At 37.4% G+C, this 18,664-nt stretch overlaps 1 protein-coding gene across 1 annotated transcript in view; it reads left to right on the top strand.

The window, feature by feature from the left end:
• LOC134845518 (ankyrin repeat domain-containing protein 50-like) overlaps nucleotides 1-16,736 on the top strand; it is a 36,315-nt gene extending 19,579 nt beyond the window's left edge. Inside the window, exons 4-6 of the mRNA XM_063862441.1 lie at nucleotides 11,803-12,003; nucleotides 12,518-12,613; nucleotides 13,112-16,736. Of these exons, the coding sequence (XP_063718511.1) occupies nucleotides 11,803-12,003; nucleotides 12,518-12,613; nucleotides 13,112-16,312 (3,498 nt within the window). The 3' untranslated portion in view covers nucleotides 16,313-16,736. The remainder of the gene's footprint in view (nucleotides 1-11,802; nucleotides 12,004-12,517; nucleotides 12,614-13,111) is intronic.
• Nucleotides 16,737-18,664: the final 1,928 nt, after the last annotated feature.

Genomic DNA, 18,664 nt, shown 5'->3' with positions numbered 1-18,664 from the left:
AGGTCCCGGGTTCGAGTCTGACCAAGACCTGTTTTTTTTTTCAAACGACAAAGATTATGTTACAAAAAAATAGTCGGCCAATTATTTGTCGGCTTATCTGTTGTCGGCTTAGTTGCCACATCCTGGAAATGTTTTTTACGCGCATTTTAAAAAATTTTTGATTTACGCCTGCCTACATTTAGTAATTTTACTTACTTTGGAAAAAATATCCTGAGACAAAAAATTTTCGGCCAATTTTTTAATCGGCTTAATGACCTCTTTTTGGGAAGTTTCAAGATCAACACAATTTCAGCACTTCCCTCAGCATTTTTAGAGTTGGTTCTTGCAATTTCATTTTCGTTTGGAAAATTTTTACACTTTTTGCAAAAATTTCAGTTTTTCTCCAGAAACTTATCGCGATTTTCAACAAAGAAGGAGTATCAATTGAAAGACTGCGTATTCCTCTGTGTGCCAGCTTTTTTCCTTAGAGCCTCTCTCCCTAGAGTTCTTGATCCTTCTGTCTACAACCTTCTTTTCTCGAAAACTACCTCTCTCAAATATGAGTTTTTTGTTTCAATGGAAAGAACTGTTTTAAAAAGCTCCCGAGCATAAATGGCTTCGACCAATTTTTTTTGCACGTAAAGTTATGGCCCTCGGAGTAGTCAAATTTTTGATTTTTGACTGTTTTGTGGATCTTTTTGACCTTTCTCGAAAACTGACCTCTCAACTCTGATTTTGTCGGTTCAATGTGGATAAGGGATAGTGGAAAGCTCCTCTGCATTATCGGTCACGAACAAAAAAAAGTTAAACTAGAAGTTATCGCCCTCTGAAAAGTCAAGTTTTTGGTTCACCTAATTCACCATCTAAAATTTTTTTCGACAACTTTTTTAATTTTTGTATTGTATCGTAATCTGTGTAGTATTTTGTTGTTAAAAAACGTCTTTGATTGTGTTATATTGATTCATCAATCTTTTATTTTATTGATTGTTCTCAAAATTTAAATTTAATTGAGTAATGTTTTCACTTTTGGGCTTTGAACTAGGAACAAAGAGTGTTTGTAATTTGGTTTCTCTTCTTCAAGGAAAGCAGTTAAGGTATCAGTGTTTATCAATTATCAAGCATTGATGAACCAAATAGCTTTTCCACAATCAGATTATGTAGTTTTCACCAGTTCATTTGCTCCGACGAAAAACAAAAACTTTTTTGTCAAGTTGTGTTTTTCTCATGATTTTTTTGACTTTTTGATTTTAGACGTTCTTTTTAACCAACGCTCTTCATCAGCAAAATGGAATTCAATTGTTAATTTTTCAAGGGTAATAAGAAATTACCCATTGATCAAGCTTCCCAAATTGGGCCATATTTTGATGAAAGTGTCCATGATAAAGATAATTGAGATTCAAAAAAGCCAAGTTTTGAAATTTGCTCTATCAAACTGAGAAATTTGCTTACTCTAGAGTTCATTTACGTTTCCAAATGTCTGTTGGGTATTTCATCAGTAATTTTGAATTTTTTTCCGCATCCTCACGTAACTCAAATATGCACGATACAAATATATATATCTACAAGCTTTCAAGTATCGCGATAATCTATCGACTGGAAACTCGATATTTTACGATAATTTTTAGATACTTTCCTTATCTCTATTTTTGATATAGGGGTGCTCATTTTCCCAACTTCGAATCAGATCCACGATGGAGTGCGGTCTGTATTTAGACAACCGCGTATTCATACTCGTCAGTATTTAGACAAATTATGTATGAACCAATCAGAATCGAGATGAGACATAAATATTCCAAAATAAATAATAATTATTAATTAATTTCTTCCTTGTCTCGATTCTGATTGGTTAAAACAGTATTTGTCTAAATACTGACGTGTCTGAATACGCGGTTGTCTAAATACTGCTACGTAACCATCCGCGATATTGGACTATGCTACGATCTCTAATTTGCATTGGGGTACCATAAAGTTTTATATATTTCATATCGTGTTAAATATTACTGCTATGCGTGGTTTCTTGGATGGACGACCTGTAATTCAGTTGATAATGATAAATTTCATATTTGGGGGATACTTTACATTGGAGGCGGAGCAATAAGCAGAATGGTCCAAGTGCAGAATGGGTCCAAGAGCAGAAAAACAGAAAAAATATTGACTTATATTGGTTTATACGGGCTAATTGATAAAAACAATTATTAGAATTGTCAAAAACTACCAAAAAAACGAATGAAGTATGCATGAATTGACTAATTTCTTAAAGTTTTTTTTATTATATATTTTTAAAAAAAATCTTGATTAGATTACTCAAATTATGCATAAAATTGCTCATTGCTTTGGTATTATTGACATTTCTGATAATTTATTTACAGATTAGCTGATAAAAGCTGATATTTTTATGTTTTTCTGCTCTTAGACTCATTCTGCTCTTCGAACATTCTGCTTATTGACTGGCCACTGTTTACATTGTTTCATACTTGTTATATTTTACATCACGATACTTCGCGCCCGGTGGGTATTCACGAGTACCAAATGATAAATCAGTCACATTTGTACCAAAATAAAAAATCAATCGCTTTAGTACCAAAAATATTCAATTGGCGTAAGACTATTAAGCCGACTACTTTAAGGTCGCCGGTGGCCGCGCTATACGCTCGTCGCCGATAACCGGCTCTAATTTTCGTATAGAATCCTACCCTCTGTTGGCAAGCTCGCAACACGTTGGCGCGACTGCGGCGGTCACTATTCTGCTGTTTAGTTTTCTGTTTAAACAGTAGGAAATTAATCTAATAATTCGTTGGCTCACAATTCGACCAATCAGAAATCGAGTTGAATATTTTTGGTACAAATGGGACCGATTTTTCTTTTTGGTACAAATGACCGTTGGTTTAAATGTGACGTCACCTTCGCACCCCTGCTGCTGCGTGTTTGCTTCATTTTGTTTGCTTTTCTTCATTCTAAGCGAAATGGAGCTAGAATGGGGTCTAGGACAACAGGCCGACGGGACTGCATGCCGAAGGGACTTCAGGCCGAAATTTGGAACTTTACAAGCATCTCAAAAAAACCATTTTTTTCATCAGTAAAACGTTGCTGTTCAAAAATTTAGGCAAGTTTAGTCCATAAAAAGCGTTATCCATGACAATGCACCACTTGGGATTGGCATCCGTTAATAACATCAGCCGGTTTTTGAAATGCATACATTATAAACATGAAAAACGCCTTCAACGGTGTTTCATTTTTCAACTTTCCTAAACATCTGTTGGAGGCTTAAATTTTATGAAAACGCCAATAACTAGTAAAGAAAGATAATAAAGTTCAGAAATTCTTCAATCGAATTTTCAAACTAATCATATTTCACAACTTTAAAAGAAAATATTCTGGTTGAAGTCCTTAATTTTTCGATTTGGCTTCAAGTCCCGTCGGCTTGATGTCCGGCACCCATTTGAATGAACGTATTTGAATGAAACTCTTCGGCCACATCAAGTCGAAGCATCAAGAACCTCTCCAAGAAAAACTAGATTGTTTTAACCAATATTTTTTTTGGCTACTAATTCGCTTATTTCCACTAAAAAAAAGGAGAATATTGATGGTTGGTTGAAATGAGAATGTCTTGGTCTCAAACCGTTCTCATTTGTGAAGGAAAAAATTACCAGAAAATTTTCAAAGCTTTTGACCCTATTTGTGTCAATACTTTGAAAAAGTATATTGAAATTATTACAAAAGATGGCCAGAAGAAAATATCGGAAAAGTTGCCCGAAAAATTCTGCATTATTTTTGATGGCTGGACAAAAAGCTTAGAGTTTTTTTTGGAGTTTTTGCATCTGTCGCGTCTCAAAACACGAAAGGTTATGAAACTGTCATGTTGGCATTTTCGCCTTCAAGTTGTGAGATCAGTTTTACTGCAAGAAACCTCGTCTGGGTTTTGTCCATTTACGACAAAAAAAAATCAGCAACGTAGTTTCATGTCTTGCAGATAATGTTGAGGTGAACAAGGCTGAACTCAGATGCAGAATTTTTAGTCTCGTGCCGCAAAATTTGAGATGCAGCTGTTTTTGAAACTGAACGAGTCCTTCTGGGCAGTATAGAGCGTTTCCGGAGCGATAAACGCAGGAATATGAAGCATTGCTCAATTGAAATTCTTCTCAGTGTTCTGATTTTCAACATTCTTTCATTGCAGTTAATTGATTTTTGCTTAAACAATTGACTTTTCATTGTGCAATCAATTATTGAGAGGCCCTGAGAACATCATCCAAAATTGAGTCGAAGGAAATGGTCATCAAAAAAAAAGATTCGAGATAAAAATAATTCTTTTAAAAAGCTTTTACGCACCTCTTCCCGAATTCCTGTTTGAAACAGGTATTATGAAAATGTATGGGATCAGGTTTTTTTATTATTTTTAAGACCCTTTGGAAAAATTTTTCAATTTTAAAAATTTAGTTTTTCTCAAAAACTAACCAATTTTCAAAAAAGTAGTACCAATGGGAAATCCGCCATTTCCGCTGTATGTCTGCATACTCCACTAATCTCTTTCTACCTTACCCCACTTTCTACAGCTTTCGAAAAAGTGTATGGTGGGGTTTTTTGACCCATATTTTTGGAGTTTCACATTTTCTCGAAAACTACCCTCCCAAATCTGAGATTTTGGTTTCGGTGGATAGAACAGGTTGTTTGAAACTTCTTTGCATTAGCGGCTTTGCCCAATTTTTTACACTAAAAGTTATGGTCCTTAAAAAAGTCAATTTTTTCAACCATTTTTTTGAAACTTTTGTTTTTAGTCGAAAACTATTCTCCCAAATCTGAGATTATAATTTCAAAATAAAGGACAGATTGTGGGGAGCACCCAAACTTTTTCACACAAAAAGTTATGACCCTCAGAAAAGCCCAATTTATAATTTTTTTGACCGTTTTTTTGAGACTTTTCTCGAAAACTACCCTCCCAACCTGCAGTTTTGGTTTCAATCAGATGAGCGGGTTGTGGGAAGCTCCGCTGCATAAATGGTCACGCCTAATTTTTGATTTTTGACCATTTTTTGATAATTTTCTCGAAAGCTACCATCTCAAATCTGAGATTTTAGTTTCAATTGAAAGGACGTATTGTGGGAAGCTCCCCTGCAGAAGCAATCACGCCCAAATCATTTTACACAAAGTTGTAACCCTCGGAAAAGTCAAAATTTCTTGAAAAGTACCCTCCCAAATCTGAGGTTTTGGTTCCAATGAGTAGAACGGGTTGTGGGAAGCTCCGCTGCTTAAGCGGTTAGGCTTTTTTTCACAAGAAGTTATGACCCTCGAAAAAATCAAATTACCCTTGTCCTTCCGCATCAGTACAAAAAAATCAAAAATTATCAAACAGGTGTTTCCAGCTTTAACTGGCTGCCCTCTAGTTACATAAATTAAAAATAGGTTTTCATTTGGGTAAAGTTGCTTAAAATAGTGGAAAATTCTCCGCTTTCAAAATCCGGCTCTCGGCTAGAATTTTGAACCCACCACATTTGTCGCATCAAACTTGACCGTCGCCTCTCGGCTAAATGTGCAGAAACTGTGATTGGAGTCGAATATATTATAGGCACGGACCAGCAAAAGTTGTTTTCGGGTGAAAAAATCTAGTACGGCTAGTATTGCTTTAATAAAAAACCTTTTCGCAAAGGTGGTTGTGATTTGAGCATTTTGCTGCTTCTTGTACGGCAATCGGTTAATTTTGTTTTTGCTCCGACCTTGAGAATGAGTTTGTTTTGTTTCTTTATTAAACCTAAAATCAACTACTTTGAATAATCATCGGAATGGAACGTGTGATATGTCATATTAAAGCCCTTTTAGTCATGTTTTAAAAGACTGAGAAATATATCAATTAATTGTTTAAGTATCGAAAAAAAAAAACGATTTGGAAAATTTTAGTGCATATACAAAACAGTCGCATGCTTACAGTCCTATGAGTCCGAAACATCAAAAAAATTTTAAAAAACAAACATCATACAAGACAGTCCAAAACGATTTGAGTTTTTGGCCTTGATCTTTAGGCGCCGAAAATTTACGATTTGAAAAATCAAACATGAGCATAATTAAAGATCAAAGAACCAAAGATTGAACAAAAAGTCAGATCAAAATCAAAGACCTCATGGTATAGTGGTTAAAGCATTAGACTCAAACTCTGAGATGAAAAGATTGGATTACCGCTGGCACAAAAGGTTTTCCAATTTTCCGAAAAAGTAGAAGTTTGGGTAAATATGATAACGGGTACAACAAAGGGTTCATTATTAAAGAGTTGGGCGAGGGGAAAAGAAAATCCACACCTTGTTTGCATCCATTGATTTGCCGGTTTCAAGTCAACTCTAGCTCAATTTTGAAATATCAAGGAAAATAGTTGGAATTTTTTTTTTGCTTGGAAAGGTGGAATAAATTTGAAAAATGAAAATGAAAGAATCTTCTTATTATAATTTAGTTTCCTAATTCAATATTTTCAAAAAATCAATATTATCCTCGTCTGAGTTTTGTCCATTTACGACAAAAAAAAATCAGCAACGTAGTTTCATGTCTTGCAGATAATGTTGAGGTGAACAAGGCTGAACTCAGATGCAGAATTTTTAGTCTCGTGCCGCAAAATTTGAGATGCAGCTGTTTTTGAAACTGAACGAGTCCTTCTGGGCAGTATAGAGCGTTTCCGGAGCGATAAACGCAGGAATATGAAGCATTGCTCAATTGAAATTCTTCTCAGTGTTCTGATTTTCAACATTCTTTCATTGCAGTTAATTGATTTTTGCTTAAACAATTGACTTTTCATTGTGCAATCAATTATTGAGAGGCCCTGAGAACATCATCCAAAATTGAGTCGAAGGAAATGGTCATCAAAAAAAAAGATTCGAGATAAAAATAATTCTTTTAAAAAGCTTTTACGCACCTCTTCCCGAATTCCTGTTTGAAACAGGTATTATGAAAATGTATGGGATCAGGTTTTTTTATTATTTTTAAGACCCTTTGGAAAAATTTTTCAATTTTAAAAATTTAGTTTTTCTCAAAAACTAACCAATTTTCAAAAAAGTAGTACCAATGGGAAATCCGCCATTTCCGCTGTATGTCTGCATACTCCACTAATCTCTTTCTACCTTACCCCACTTTCTACAGCTTTCGAAAAAGTGTATGGTGGGGTTTTTTGACCCATATTTTTGGAGTTTCACATTTTCTCGAAAACTACCCTCCCAAATCTGAGATTTTGGTTTCGGTGGATAGAACAGGTTGTTTGAAACTTCTTTGCATTAGCGGCTTTGCCCAATTTTTTACACTAAAAGTTATGGTCCTTAAAAAAGTCAATTTTTTCAACCATTTTTTTGAAACTTTTGTTTTTAGTCGAAAACTATTCTCCCAAATCTGAGATTATAATTTCAAAATAAAGGACAGATTGTGGGGAGCACCCAAACTTTTTCACACAAAAAGTTATGACCCTCAGAAAAGCCCAATTTATAATTTTTTTGACCGTTTTTTTGAGACTTTTCTCGAAAACTACCCTCCCAACCTGCAGTTTTGGTTTCAATCAGATGAGCGGGTTGTGGGAAGCTCCGCTGCATAAATGGTCACGCCTAATTTTTGATTTTTGACCATTTTTTGATAATTTTCTCGAAAACTACCATCTCAAATCTGAGATTTTAGTTTCAATTGAAAGGACGTATTGTGGGAAGCTCCCCTGCAGAAGCAATCACGCCCAAATCATTTTACACAAAGTTGTAACCCTCGGAAAAGTCAAAATTTCTTGAAAAGTACCCTCCCAAATCTGAGGTTTTGGTTCCAATGAGTAGAACGGGTTGTGGGAAGCTCCGCTGCTTAAGCGGTTACGCTTTTTTTCACAAGAAGTTATGACCCTCGAAAAAATCAAATTACCCTTGTCCTTCCGCATCAGTACAAAAAAATCAAAAATTATCAAACAGGTGTTTCCAGCTTTAACTGGCTGCCCTCTAGTTACATAAATTAAAAATAGGTTTTTATTTGGGTAAAGTTGCTTAAAATAGTGGAAAATTCTCCGCTTTCAAAATCCGGCTCTCGGCTAGAATTTTGAACCCACCACATTTGTCGCCTCAAACTTGACCGTCGCCTCTCGGCTAAATGTGCAGAAACTGTGATTGGAGTCGAATATATTATAGGCACGGACCAGCAAAAGTTGTTTTCGGGTGAAAAAATCTAGTACGGCTAGTATTGCTTTAATAAAAAACCTTTTCGCAAAGGTGGTTGTGATTTGAGCATTTTGCTGCTTCTTGTACGGCAATCGGTTAGTTTTGTGTTTGCTCCGACCTTGAGAATGAGTTTGTTTTGTTTCTTTTTTAAACCTAAAATCAACTACTTTAAATAATCATCGGAATGGAACGTGTGATATGTCATATTAAAGCCCTTTTAGCCATGTTTTAAAAGACTGAGAAATATATCAATTAATTGTTTAAGTATCGAAAAAAAAAAACGATTTGGAAAATTTTAGTGCATATACAAAACAGTCGCATGCTTACAGTCCTATGAGTCCGAAACATCAAAAAAAATTTAAAAAACAAACATCATACAAGACAGTCCAAAACGATTTGAGTTTTTGGCCTTGATCTTTAGGCGCCGAAAATTTTACGATTTGAAAAATCAAACATGAGCATAATTAAAGATCAAAGAACCAAAGATTGAACAAAAAGTCAGATCAAAATCAAAGACCTCATGGTATAGTGGTTAAAGCATTAGACTCAAACTCTGAGATGAAAAGATTGGATTACCGGCGGCACAAAAGGTTTTCCAATTTTCCGAAAAAGTAGAAGTTTGGGTAAATATGATAACGGGTACAACAAAGGGTTCATTATTAAAGAGTTGGGCGAGGGGAAAAGAAAATCCACACCTTGTTTGCATCCATTGATTTGCCGGTTTCAAGTCAACTCCAGCTCAATTTTGAAATATCAAGGAAAATAGTTGGAATTTTTTTATTGCTTGGAAAGGTGGAATAAATTTGAAAAATGAAAATGAAAGAATCTTCTTATTATAATTTAGTTTCCTAATTTAATATTTTCAAAAAATCAATATTATCCTAGGGTCAATATGACCTAGTGATCAAGTTTTTGTCGATTTTTTAGCGTTAAACTTTTTTGGGTCTCGCTACTTCTTTTCCTGCGCGCGTTTTTTCTAAATGAATATCTGCATTCTTTTGCTCGTCTTTGAACTTCTCGATGAGTTTTGGAAATGAGGGATGCATACTGTCGCCTAGTATTACGGAAATGCTGTTTCAACCTTCTACCGCGTTTTTGGTGCGGGAAATGTCGTTTTCTACTTTTTGATGGCAACGCCATTGCTCCATGTCAAATATTGGCTTTTGTCGTCCTTAAAGTTAGCCTACCACTGTGTCCTCAAAATAGTTGAATATCGGTTGATGTTCTTCTGATGCAATACCTTGAAGAAGCTCGAAAGCAGCGGGGACGTCCTCCACGTGGAGAAAGGCTGCTACGAGAAGCATCCATAGAATCTCACAAAAATTAGGATCATTGTTGTGTTTTGCTTGACGACTGAACAAAATCAATTGTAACGCGTTTTGGGGTTTCAACTTATACAACATGAGGCGAGAATGAGTTGTTTCCTTTTTTGTCGGTTAGCAGAGTGTGAACAAGAGGAATAAGGCACTTCTACTAAAGCGTGTATTGTATAATTTTGATAGAATACATTGGGAGCCAATCGAGAACCAATCATGTGATAAACCGATTTTCATCTTGGGGACCAGAATCGTGCGAAAGGAGCTGCTACCTATCGTGAGTTTTATGTAGGGCCAGTGGTGATTCAAAGCGAGTCAGCGAAGTTGGCTCTGCCATCTTTGGTCTTTTTCCGCGTCGAACTCTGTTTATAGCTTGCTGACTAGCAGAATTAACTTGGTAAATCAACAGCTGTTTCTCGGTTACCATCACGCTAGGCTGCGAAAAAAACTCTGCCGTTATGTTACATCCGAAACTGCTGCTCGATCATTTTTCTGAACTTACGTTTTTCGATGTCAATCGGATCGGGGAACATGCAGTGATCTTAAACGATCTCCACGGAGTCCTCAATTGTACGCACACGTCCATTCCAACTACTTTAAATGCAGTGCCAAGAAAGGGAGTCGTTTGACTCTGTTCGGTGTTTAATATAAGCATACCCTTCAAAAATCAGTAACTCAGTATTTTTGTTACATCGATAGTTATTGAATTTCCTTTCTATTGAGTGTTGCCAAGTGTTCGCAAATGAAACAAGTTGAACAACCTGTATTTTTTTGCATGGATTAATTAAAGAGTCCATTTTTTAAATTGCACTAACTTTCATACTTCGGGTACTATTGCTTTCAATGAGTGGCCGCTGCTGTTATCTAGGTTGTTCTAATTTCTCAGCTATACTACCTTTTGTCATCTGGATAAGTTGGAACCAAAGTGTTTTTAAACTGAGAAAAATTTTCTAATCTTTTTCTGGAACAGTTATTTATGGGACAATTTTTTTGGACTAGTTCGCGACCATTCTTGGAACTTTTTGGTTGTTTTTGTACTTTTTTGCTATGTTTTTCGGACTATTATATTCAGTAGTTTTGCATTGAAATCTTTTGTGCTGACAAAATTTTTGAGTTTTAGTCTAATTTCGAGCGAGTAGGCAATCGAGTTACGTTCTATTCATAAAAATTGGTTTTTCTACGCATTTGTACAAATCTTTCATTACACCACGCTCTAAAAAGACACTAATTTAAAAACAAAATTTTAAAAACTTTTGTATGGTTTTGTATGTATGTGGTCCGAACATTCTATGCTCCTTGCACAGCAACGACCTAGCCTTGTTCTTTTCGCCTTTGCTTATAGTTTTTTTTTCTGATTAAGAGTAATAAACGTAGTGAAGACTCTTATATAGGTCTTGCTGATTTTTTTTCAGGAAAAGTCTTAAAAGTCTCTAATAATTAGAGATGTACATTCATACATATTGATGCATTTATGAATGCACTTAGGTATATATGCATTTTTGAGTTCAATTGAAGTTCATATGCGGAAAGTGGCGTAAATGGCACTCTCCAAAAACGAATAGCGCGGAAAAACGTGAACGACTTCTAGTTTCGAAAGTGGAATTTATTTTTTAGATTTCCAGCGGAATGAAAATTTTCCCTATTGATCCAGTTTTCTATAGTTGGGTTCATGTTATCAAAAAAAGCGCCCGTCGTTAATTTTCTAGAAATTCAAAGAGTTTAAAGGGCATCCATTTTTTTCTTTGAAATTCGAAATTTGAGATTTTTTCAAGAAAGTCAGTGTTTTTTTTTTCATGTTCACTTGCGATCTTAACTCTTCGCCAATCTTGGATTGGCTATGTTTTTTTTACACGAGAATTTTTGACGAGTTAATCTTTTGTTTGCTTTGCTTTTTAAATTGGTCTTTTGATGACTATTTACTGGGTGACTGTTTTAACTCTCACATCTTAATTTAGCTCACTTTTTATTATTTGCTCTCTTTGTTGTCGAATACGAATGCACAATTGGTACAACTCGTTATGAACTTTGCAAAATATTTGAAATAAATTGAAAAAACTTTTTTCATTGAAATACAAAAAAAAACGCATCGATACCGTTTTTCAATTGAATTGATTTTTATAAAGCATACCTTTCCTGCATTATTTAAGAAATCTGAGGTTGTCAAATTGAACGATTCATTGAAAAAAAAAACGAATTGTGGTAGTTTGTCGCCATTATCGTGTTGTTGCACGCAACAGTAGAGCACTTGGGACTTGGGCAATCTGGCCAGTTGTTGAGGGGTATAGTTGGGATAAATGTGGTTTGGAATGTTTTGCGTTGTTCAACAAATTATGTATGATGTAATTGGGTTTCAGTTGGTGGAGGGTGGTGCGAACGTGAACAGTGAAGACAACTTGGGGCGCACTGCTCTGATAGCGTGTGCGTATGCTGGCCACGTGGACATAGTGTCTATGCTGTTGAGCAGGGGTGCACTCATAGACCACACCGACTCAGCCGGACACACTGCACTGGTGTTTGCATTCCTCAACTCACAGCACGAGAGACACGCGGACACGGTCAGTTGGATCAAGAACCTACTAAAATTGCATCTTAACAAAACACGGGAAATGTAGAACAAATTTTGATTTTTCGCGGTTTGTTTTATGATTTCTTCGTTGAGATCACTTCATTTCCTTCGTTAAAAGGAAGGCAAACTCCATTATCGAAAAATGTGATCGACTTCTAGTTTCGAAAATTATCAGAATCCCAGCGAATCAAACATTTTAACTATAGTTCGAGTGTACAAATAGGGTTAATTTTATCAAAAAATTGTCAATAATAAATTGTTCTAGAAATTCAAAGCGCTTTAAGACCGTCTATTTTTTTCGGAAATTTAAAGGTTGAGATTGTTTCGAAAAACAAGTCAGTGTATTTTTTCCGTTTACCTCCGTTCATTGACTCTTTTCCAACTGTCTGTTGGCTATGTTTTTCACAGTGCCATTGTAAGCCCTATCCTTTAAAACGCATTGTTGTGTGTTGTGCCTATTATCCGTGGTGTATCGTGCTGTCTGAGGAAGTTGTGATATTTAGGTAAATGTGTTGCTGGAGGCGAAGGCCACAGTCGACTATGTGAACAGTGATGGCATGTCTCCATTGGGCATAGCGGCCGCACAGGGACACAACAGGGTCAGTAATCATCTAATAGCTTTGACTTAATACAGGATCAATGTGGGTTTAAGCTCATTGAAGCTCATGCATTGCGTAAAAATGGTGTCTAGTGTGATTGAAAAGTAGGGAGGATTTAAGAGAATGTCATAGGGTTACTGTAGCTGCCTGACCACTGTAGCTGCCTGACCCAAAGGCTTCCTTCTGGTTCACTTTATCGTACTCTTTTTTGATCGACCGCTTAAAAAAATGTTATGAAAGAGCCTTTGCCGATAATATGAACGAATTTTGAGGGGATCTAACGCAGAATTTAAACAAAAAAAATTTTCTTTGTCTGAAGAGAGGACCTGGGAATGTATATTTGGGCAATTCTCGGGCGGAAATCTGTGGGCGCGGTCGCTACTTGCATGAAGAAAGTGAAAAGAGAATGTTGACTTGTTTCTTATCGAAGCTCAGTCTTCTCGAAAATGAAAACTAATTTGAATGGCAGTAACTGAATGCAAAGTGTACTTTGTTTAGATTGTAGAGTTGCTTCTGAGCAGAGGAAAAGCGAGTGCACAATTCTCAGACTCACTAGGACGAACTGCTCTATACCACGCAGTGCACGGTGGTCAGGCAGCTACAGTGATAGCCTTGATCAACTGGGGAGCACAGCAGGACGTAGTGGACAGTGAAGGCCGCTCTCTACTGTCACTAGCAGCACTCCAAGCACACGTGGAAGTGGCCAACATCCTCATAGAACACAATTTGGACGAGAACCACAAGGACGACGTTGGCTGTACCCCACTGCATCTGGCGGCGAGCGAGGGAACTGTGGAAATGTGTCATATGCTTCTAGAAGCCGGAGCGAGGCTGGACGAGTTAGACAACGATGGAAAGACACCTTTGATTTACGCTGCCGAAAATGGAAGCTTATCTGCGCTCAAGTACCTCTTAAGAGAAGGCGCAGATTACAAACATACAGCTCATAATGGTCTGGACGCGTTCCGTTTTGCGGCGTTGGAAGAAAGGATTCCTATTGTGGACCACTTTCAATCAATCGGCTGTGATCTGGAAATAAGAGATCCAGAAGGTCGCACAGTTTTGTACTTTCTAGCACAGGACAACAAAGTGACAATGGTGAAGCACTTGATTGACAAGGGGGCTAATGTAAATAGTGTGGACAATAATGGCAGGTCTGCATTGATTGTAGCTGCATGGGTGGGGCATGTAGATATGTGTCAACTTTTACTAGAAAACGGAGCTGATTGTTATCAAGCTGACAACGAAGGTCTCACTGGACTGCTAATGGCTGCTTGGGAAAATAGGAAAGATGTGGTCGAACTTATGCTGGCCTACGGAGCGGACATCGAGCACTCGTGCAAACAAGGAGCAACAGCCTTAGTCATAGCCGTGCAAGAAGGTCACTTGGATACGGTCAAGTATTTGTTGCATCATCAGGCTGATCCGCAGCATGAAGACGAGCATGGAAGGAATCCAATGCGAATTGCGGTCAAAAACGGCCATAAAGAGATCGTACAGTTATTAGAAGCATATGGCAGTTTGCCGGAAAGTGCAAACCAGAACTTCTCACCCAACAAAAGAACGGATAATTATTCGACCAGTGCTGCTAACGATACTACTGCCCCTGCTTTGCCTAGTCGAGTTGCTTTAGAAGCGCAACAGAGAAACAGCCGATTTCTAAACTCTCTTCAGTCGAACAAGAACACCATGCGAAGTGAACATCGTCAAAGTGCAGCTTTGTCCATCTCCTCAGATCACTTTTCTTGCCAGTCCTTAGGAGGAGCAACGAACGATGTTGTTGCTTTTGGAATCAATCAAAGCGCTACGGATCCCAACATCAGCGTGTCTTCATCGTCGGCAAACTCCAGTCTAGACAAGCGAGCAATAACTAAGAGAATTGAAAATAACCAAGGATCCCTAGATTCGAGGAAAGGTGCCGTTGTTGATAACGAAGAACAAATATATAATCACTATGACGAACCATGTGCTGCCGAACATACGAATACTATAGGACATAGTATAAAGGCAAATGAAAGACGATCCTCAGGAGAAACTGCAGCAGCTAAGATTTCTACCTCATTTCAACAGCCGAACATGTCAATAATGTCGCAATTTTCCCCTCACAACCAAAACAAGGCAGTGATTGGTTATCATAATTTTGATCACGCAGTTGCGTCCAGCCTTGGAGAGCATTCATCGGAGGATCCATCTTCGCAGAGCCACTCGTTCAACCAGAGCTACCTCAGTTATTCCATGCAGGACTCCACTTTTTGTGACCCATCAGGAACTCAAGTTTTACCTCAAAATCAGCAGCCGATGTCATCCCATGAAACAGCCACTGAGTATCTGCAAATGTCCATTTTACAGCAGGCGTGGAAGCAAGAACAAGAGTCGAGGGAAAAGCAGATTCAAAAGAAGCAGCGGCGCCTGTCTGTTTTCGACAAAATCTCAAAAGTATTTCGACTCAATGGTCCATCTTCTCATGGAAAAGACTCAAAATTCAGCCACCCGTTGTTTAATTGCGAAATGCCTTCTTCATTCAACAGTAGTACGTTAAACATGCGCGATGGCACTATGAAGTATTCGCAACAAAACTCGCCCAATTTCCCCCAGTTGTCGCCGGGACCTGGAGGAGAAATGTCGCAGGCCTTCTTCGGATTCCAGCAGGGACAGCAGATGATGGGACACCACGTGCAGCAGTCCTCCAATTACTCCTTAGGAAGTCAGCAAAGTGCGTTGACTGAGTCAGGCACACTTATTCCAACTCAAGGTGCGTTCATGGGGCAGCAGCAAGGTCAACCGGTGAACTTGACGCCTTCACGTGGTAACTTGTCAGACTACCATCACTTTTCACCTTTGGGATGCAGACAACCAGCGCCCTGTTCTCCACTGACGCGACAAACGGCGAACCAACCTCAGACCTCGTCAGCCAATAGCGGAACGAAACAGTATTTCTGTCCTCCAAAAACATCGAAAGATGATGCAGTCAAGAAGTCGGACTACATGCGTCTGGTAGACTTGACTCATCTACAGTCATACGATCCTCAAACTCAGATGTCGAACAGAATTGTTAACTATGAGCGGAAACCGCAAAGCCGGAAAGGATCTCTCGATAGCCAGACTTCAAATCAGGAACCGTACAGGCCCAACCCGCACCTGGATGCCTTCCCACCGGTATCACCTCATATGAGGGCAATGAACCCAACTCATGATGTAAATATGAACCCAAATAATCCTAATTACTTGGCAAGATCGAATCCAGTGTACGTTACAACACCTTCAATACCAATGCCTCGTAGACCGCCCCCATTACCCCCGAAAGAACCGACGTTAATATACCAAAAACGAGCCCCTCCCCCTCTCCCTAGAAAACCCAGAGAATCTGCTAATCTTTTTATTCACACTGGAGGTCTCAGCAAAGCGGTTCCTGAGCCAGTAATCAGTCCGTCGGCAAAGAGTCCAACAGATCCTGCCAGCTCTGGTTCCGGAGGATCCCAGTCAGGTTCGCAGCCGGCTGTCGGAATGAAAAGCAATTACATCAACCACGGCGAGGCGGCTAGACGAGCAGCTCTGTGTCGCAAACCGAAACTTGAAACAATTATCGAACCTGAGAGTTCCACGGGCGATTTTTCACGCCTATCTATCGCTTCGAAAAATGCATTGGCGTCACCCGCAACGTCCACAAGCAGACGGTCTAAAGTGGAGACAGTGATCTGACTTAGCTTCAATTCTACAATCAGCATGACGATAGTTTTTCTGTAACTTGACTCTTGAATTTGCTACAAACTTTATCTATCTGTATTTTGCACAAAACGCCCAATTTTGTGATCTATTTTTGTAATGAGTTTCAGGGGCGGAGTAAAATCACTGTTTGTAGATGGTTAATACATCTTAAACTAAGATATTTTATTTGGCTATACGATTGCAAAAAGGTGCGATATTAATGCTCACTCTGTAAAAACACAATCTATTCAAGGCTTTCTTTCCAAAAAATTTTCTATTTCTTCTTCAATTGTTGATAATTTTAGTGCAATAAAAGATAAATTTTATCTGAATTTAGTTGCTAAGTGACTGCAAAACTGACCTCTGAAATCAATAATTTTTAGTATGATTACACGTACTTGGTCGTCATTTAATAATCTCTGAGTTTCTCAATAAATATCATGTAAATCAATTTTTCGATTTAGTTTAGTTTCAAACGAGTTACGTAGCACAGCTAGATGTTTTATTTATGGAGTTTTGCATCATATTTAAAGAGGCAAAAATTATTATTCGTAGTAAGTCGTATATTCCCTATTTTCCCCCAATGTCCACGAAGTGCAGTTTCGCGCTTCTTTGTTGTTTTTATGGTTGCTGGTGTGTCGTGACAAGTGGCGAAGAAACTGAATGCGACCGTTCTTAGTCAGGTCATTTTTACAAAGAAAGTTTTAATTGAAAGTTTTAGGCTAATTTTCAAAACTTATGTTGATAACTTGAAAATGTAGAAATTTGTTAGGTAAATCGTTTAGATGACGGATTTTACTTTGACGTTTCTGAGCACAACCCTTTCGTTGGTAGTTTTCTGTCTAGTCGGTGTATTCTCATTTGTATTCACACATGGAGTGAAACGAGAATGATTCTCCGTTCTGAAAAAAAAAATAGCATGAAACTATTTTCTTTTAGGTTTAGAAAAGATTTTAATTGTCGGACTACCGCTTATTGTTCCCATCATTTAAAGACACCTTGTATTCGGGTGTATTTTAGTTTTTCTTTTCTTGATTTGCTCCGACCATTTGAAAAACATGGAGAAACTTTGTTTTCGGGTGCATTTTAGTTTTTTCCTGTTTTTCCTTTTTGTTTTCTTCGCAAAATCAGGTGCCACAAATAATCATCGAAATGGGCAGAGTTACTTTCAAGACTGTGGCCGGAACATTCTAAGCTAGTTGCACAGAAAGCGGCTATTCTTATTTCATTTTTGTTTTGTACTTAAAAACTCAGGTACCACAAATAATCATAGAAATAAGTCGAGTGATATATCATATTGAAGCCCTTTCAGTCGTGATTTGAATGACATTAAAAATGTTGAATAAAAGTTCTTAGTGTCGAGAAAACTTGTTTGTCTATTTTTAGAGAATGTGGGCGAGCATGCTTATTGTTTTCAACCAAAAAATTTACCACAAATAATCATCAGAATGGGTCGAGTGATATTTCATTTAAAAACCCTTTTATTCAAACAACCACAATTTTTCAAAACAAAGCAAAACGAAAGAACCGTTTCCCAATTTTCCTATTTTGCTGTGACTGTTGAATATACCAGTTTCAGGTTTTCTTCAGATCCTTTCATTAAACCATACACAAAAATAAACAACAGTATATTGAAACAAAAATAGAAAAAATCTTACGTATTGTTTTAAGAATATTGTTGGAAACTTTTTGTGCTACTTGCACAGCTACCGGCTAACCTTTTTTTTCTCTGCTTACTTTCAAAAGCATAGGTTTTTCGAGTTTTTCCATGAGTTTGTAATTTAACAACTTATGATTTTCTATAATTTTTCAGACCATTGGAAATGGGGAGGAACTTTGTATTGGGGTGTGTTGTAGTTTTTTCTTTTTGCTTTCCGCCCAACATCAGGTACCGCAAATAATCGTCAGATTGGGTTGAGTGATATATCAACAGCTTTTTCATCCGTAATTCGAACGACAAATAAATTTCCGAGAATAACATTTTCGACTCAATGGGTGTCAATCTACTCAGTTATGATTGTTCAGTAGTGTTTCAAAAGTAATTACAATAATAAGGTATCATTGAAAGTAGTGAAGTCTTTTATAGGTCGTGGTGTTTTTTATTCGGAGGAAATTCAAGAAAAGAGCAAATGGCGCGAAATAAACGTGAGTTTATTCTTCTTTGTTAATCAAAAGTGGTTTCTAGTTTTCTGAATTCCCAGAGGAATGTAGGAGTTATCCATCGATACAGTTGTCTCAAATTAGGTTATTTTAATCAAGTTTGAATGAAACATATATACTTTATTTAAATGCGCGCGACAGCTATCTCTCCATGTTTAAGCGTAATAATTTTGCATGTTTAACGAA

This window comes from Symsagittifera roscoffensis, chromosome 5 (assembly GCF_963678635.1).
Source record: "Symsagittifera roscoffensis chromosome 5, txSymRosc1.1, whole genome shotgun sequence".
Taxonomy (NCBI): Eukaryota; Metazoa; Xenacoelomorpha; order Acoela; family Convolutidae; genus Symsagittifera; species Symsagittifera roscoffensis.
Note: the sequence above shows the minus strand (reverse complement) of the source record. Positions and strands in the feature narration are given on the sequence as shown.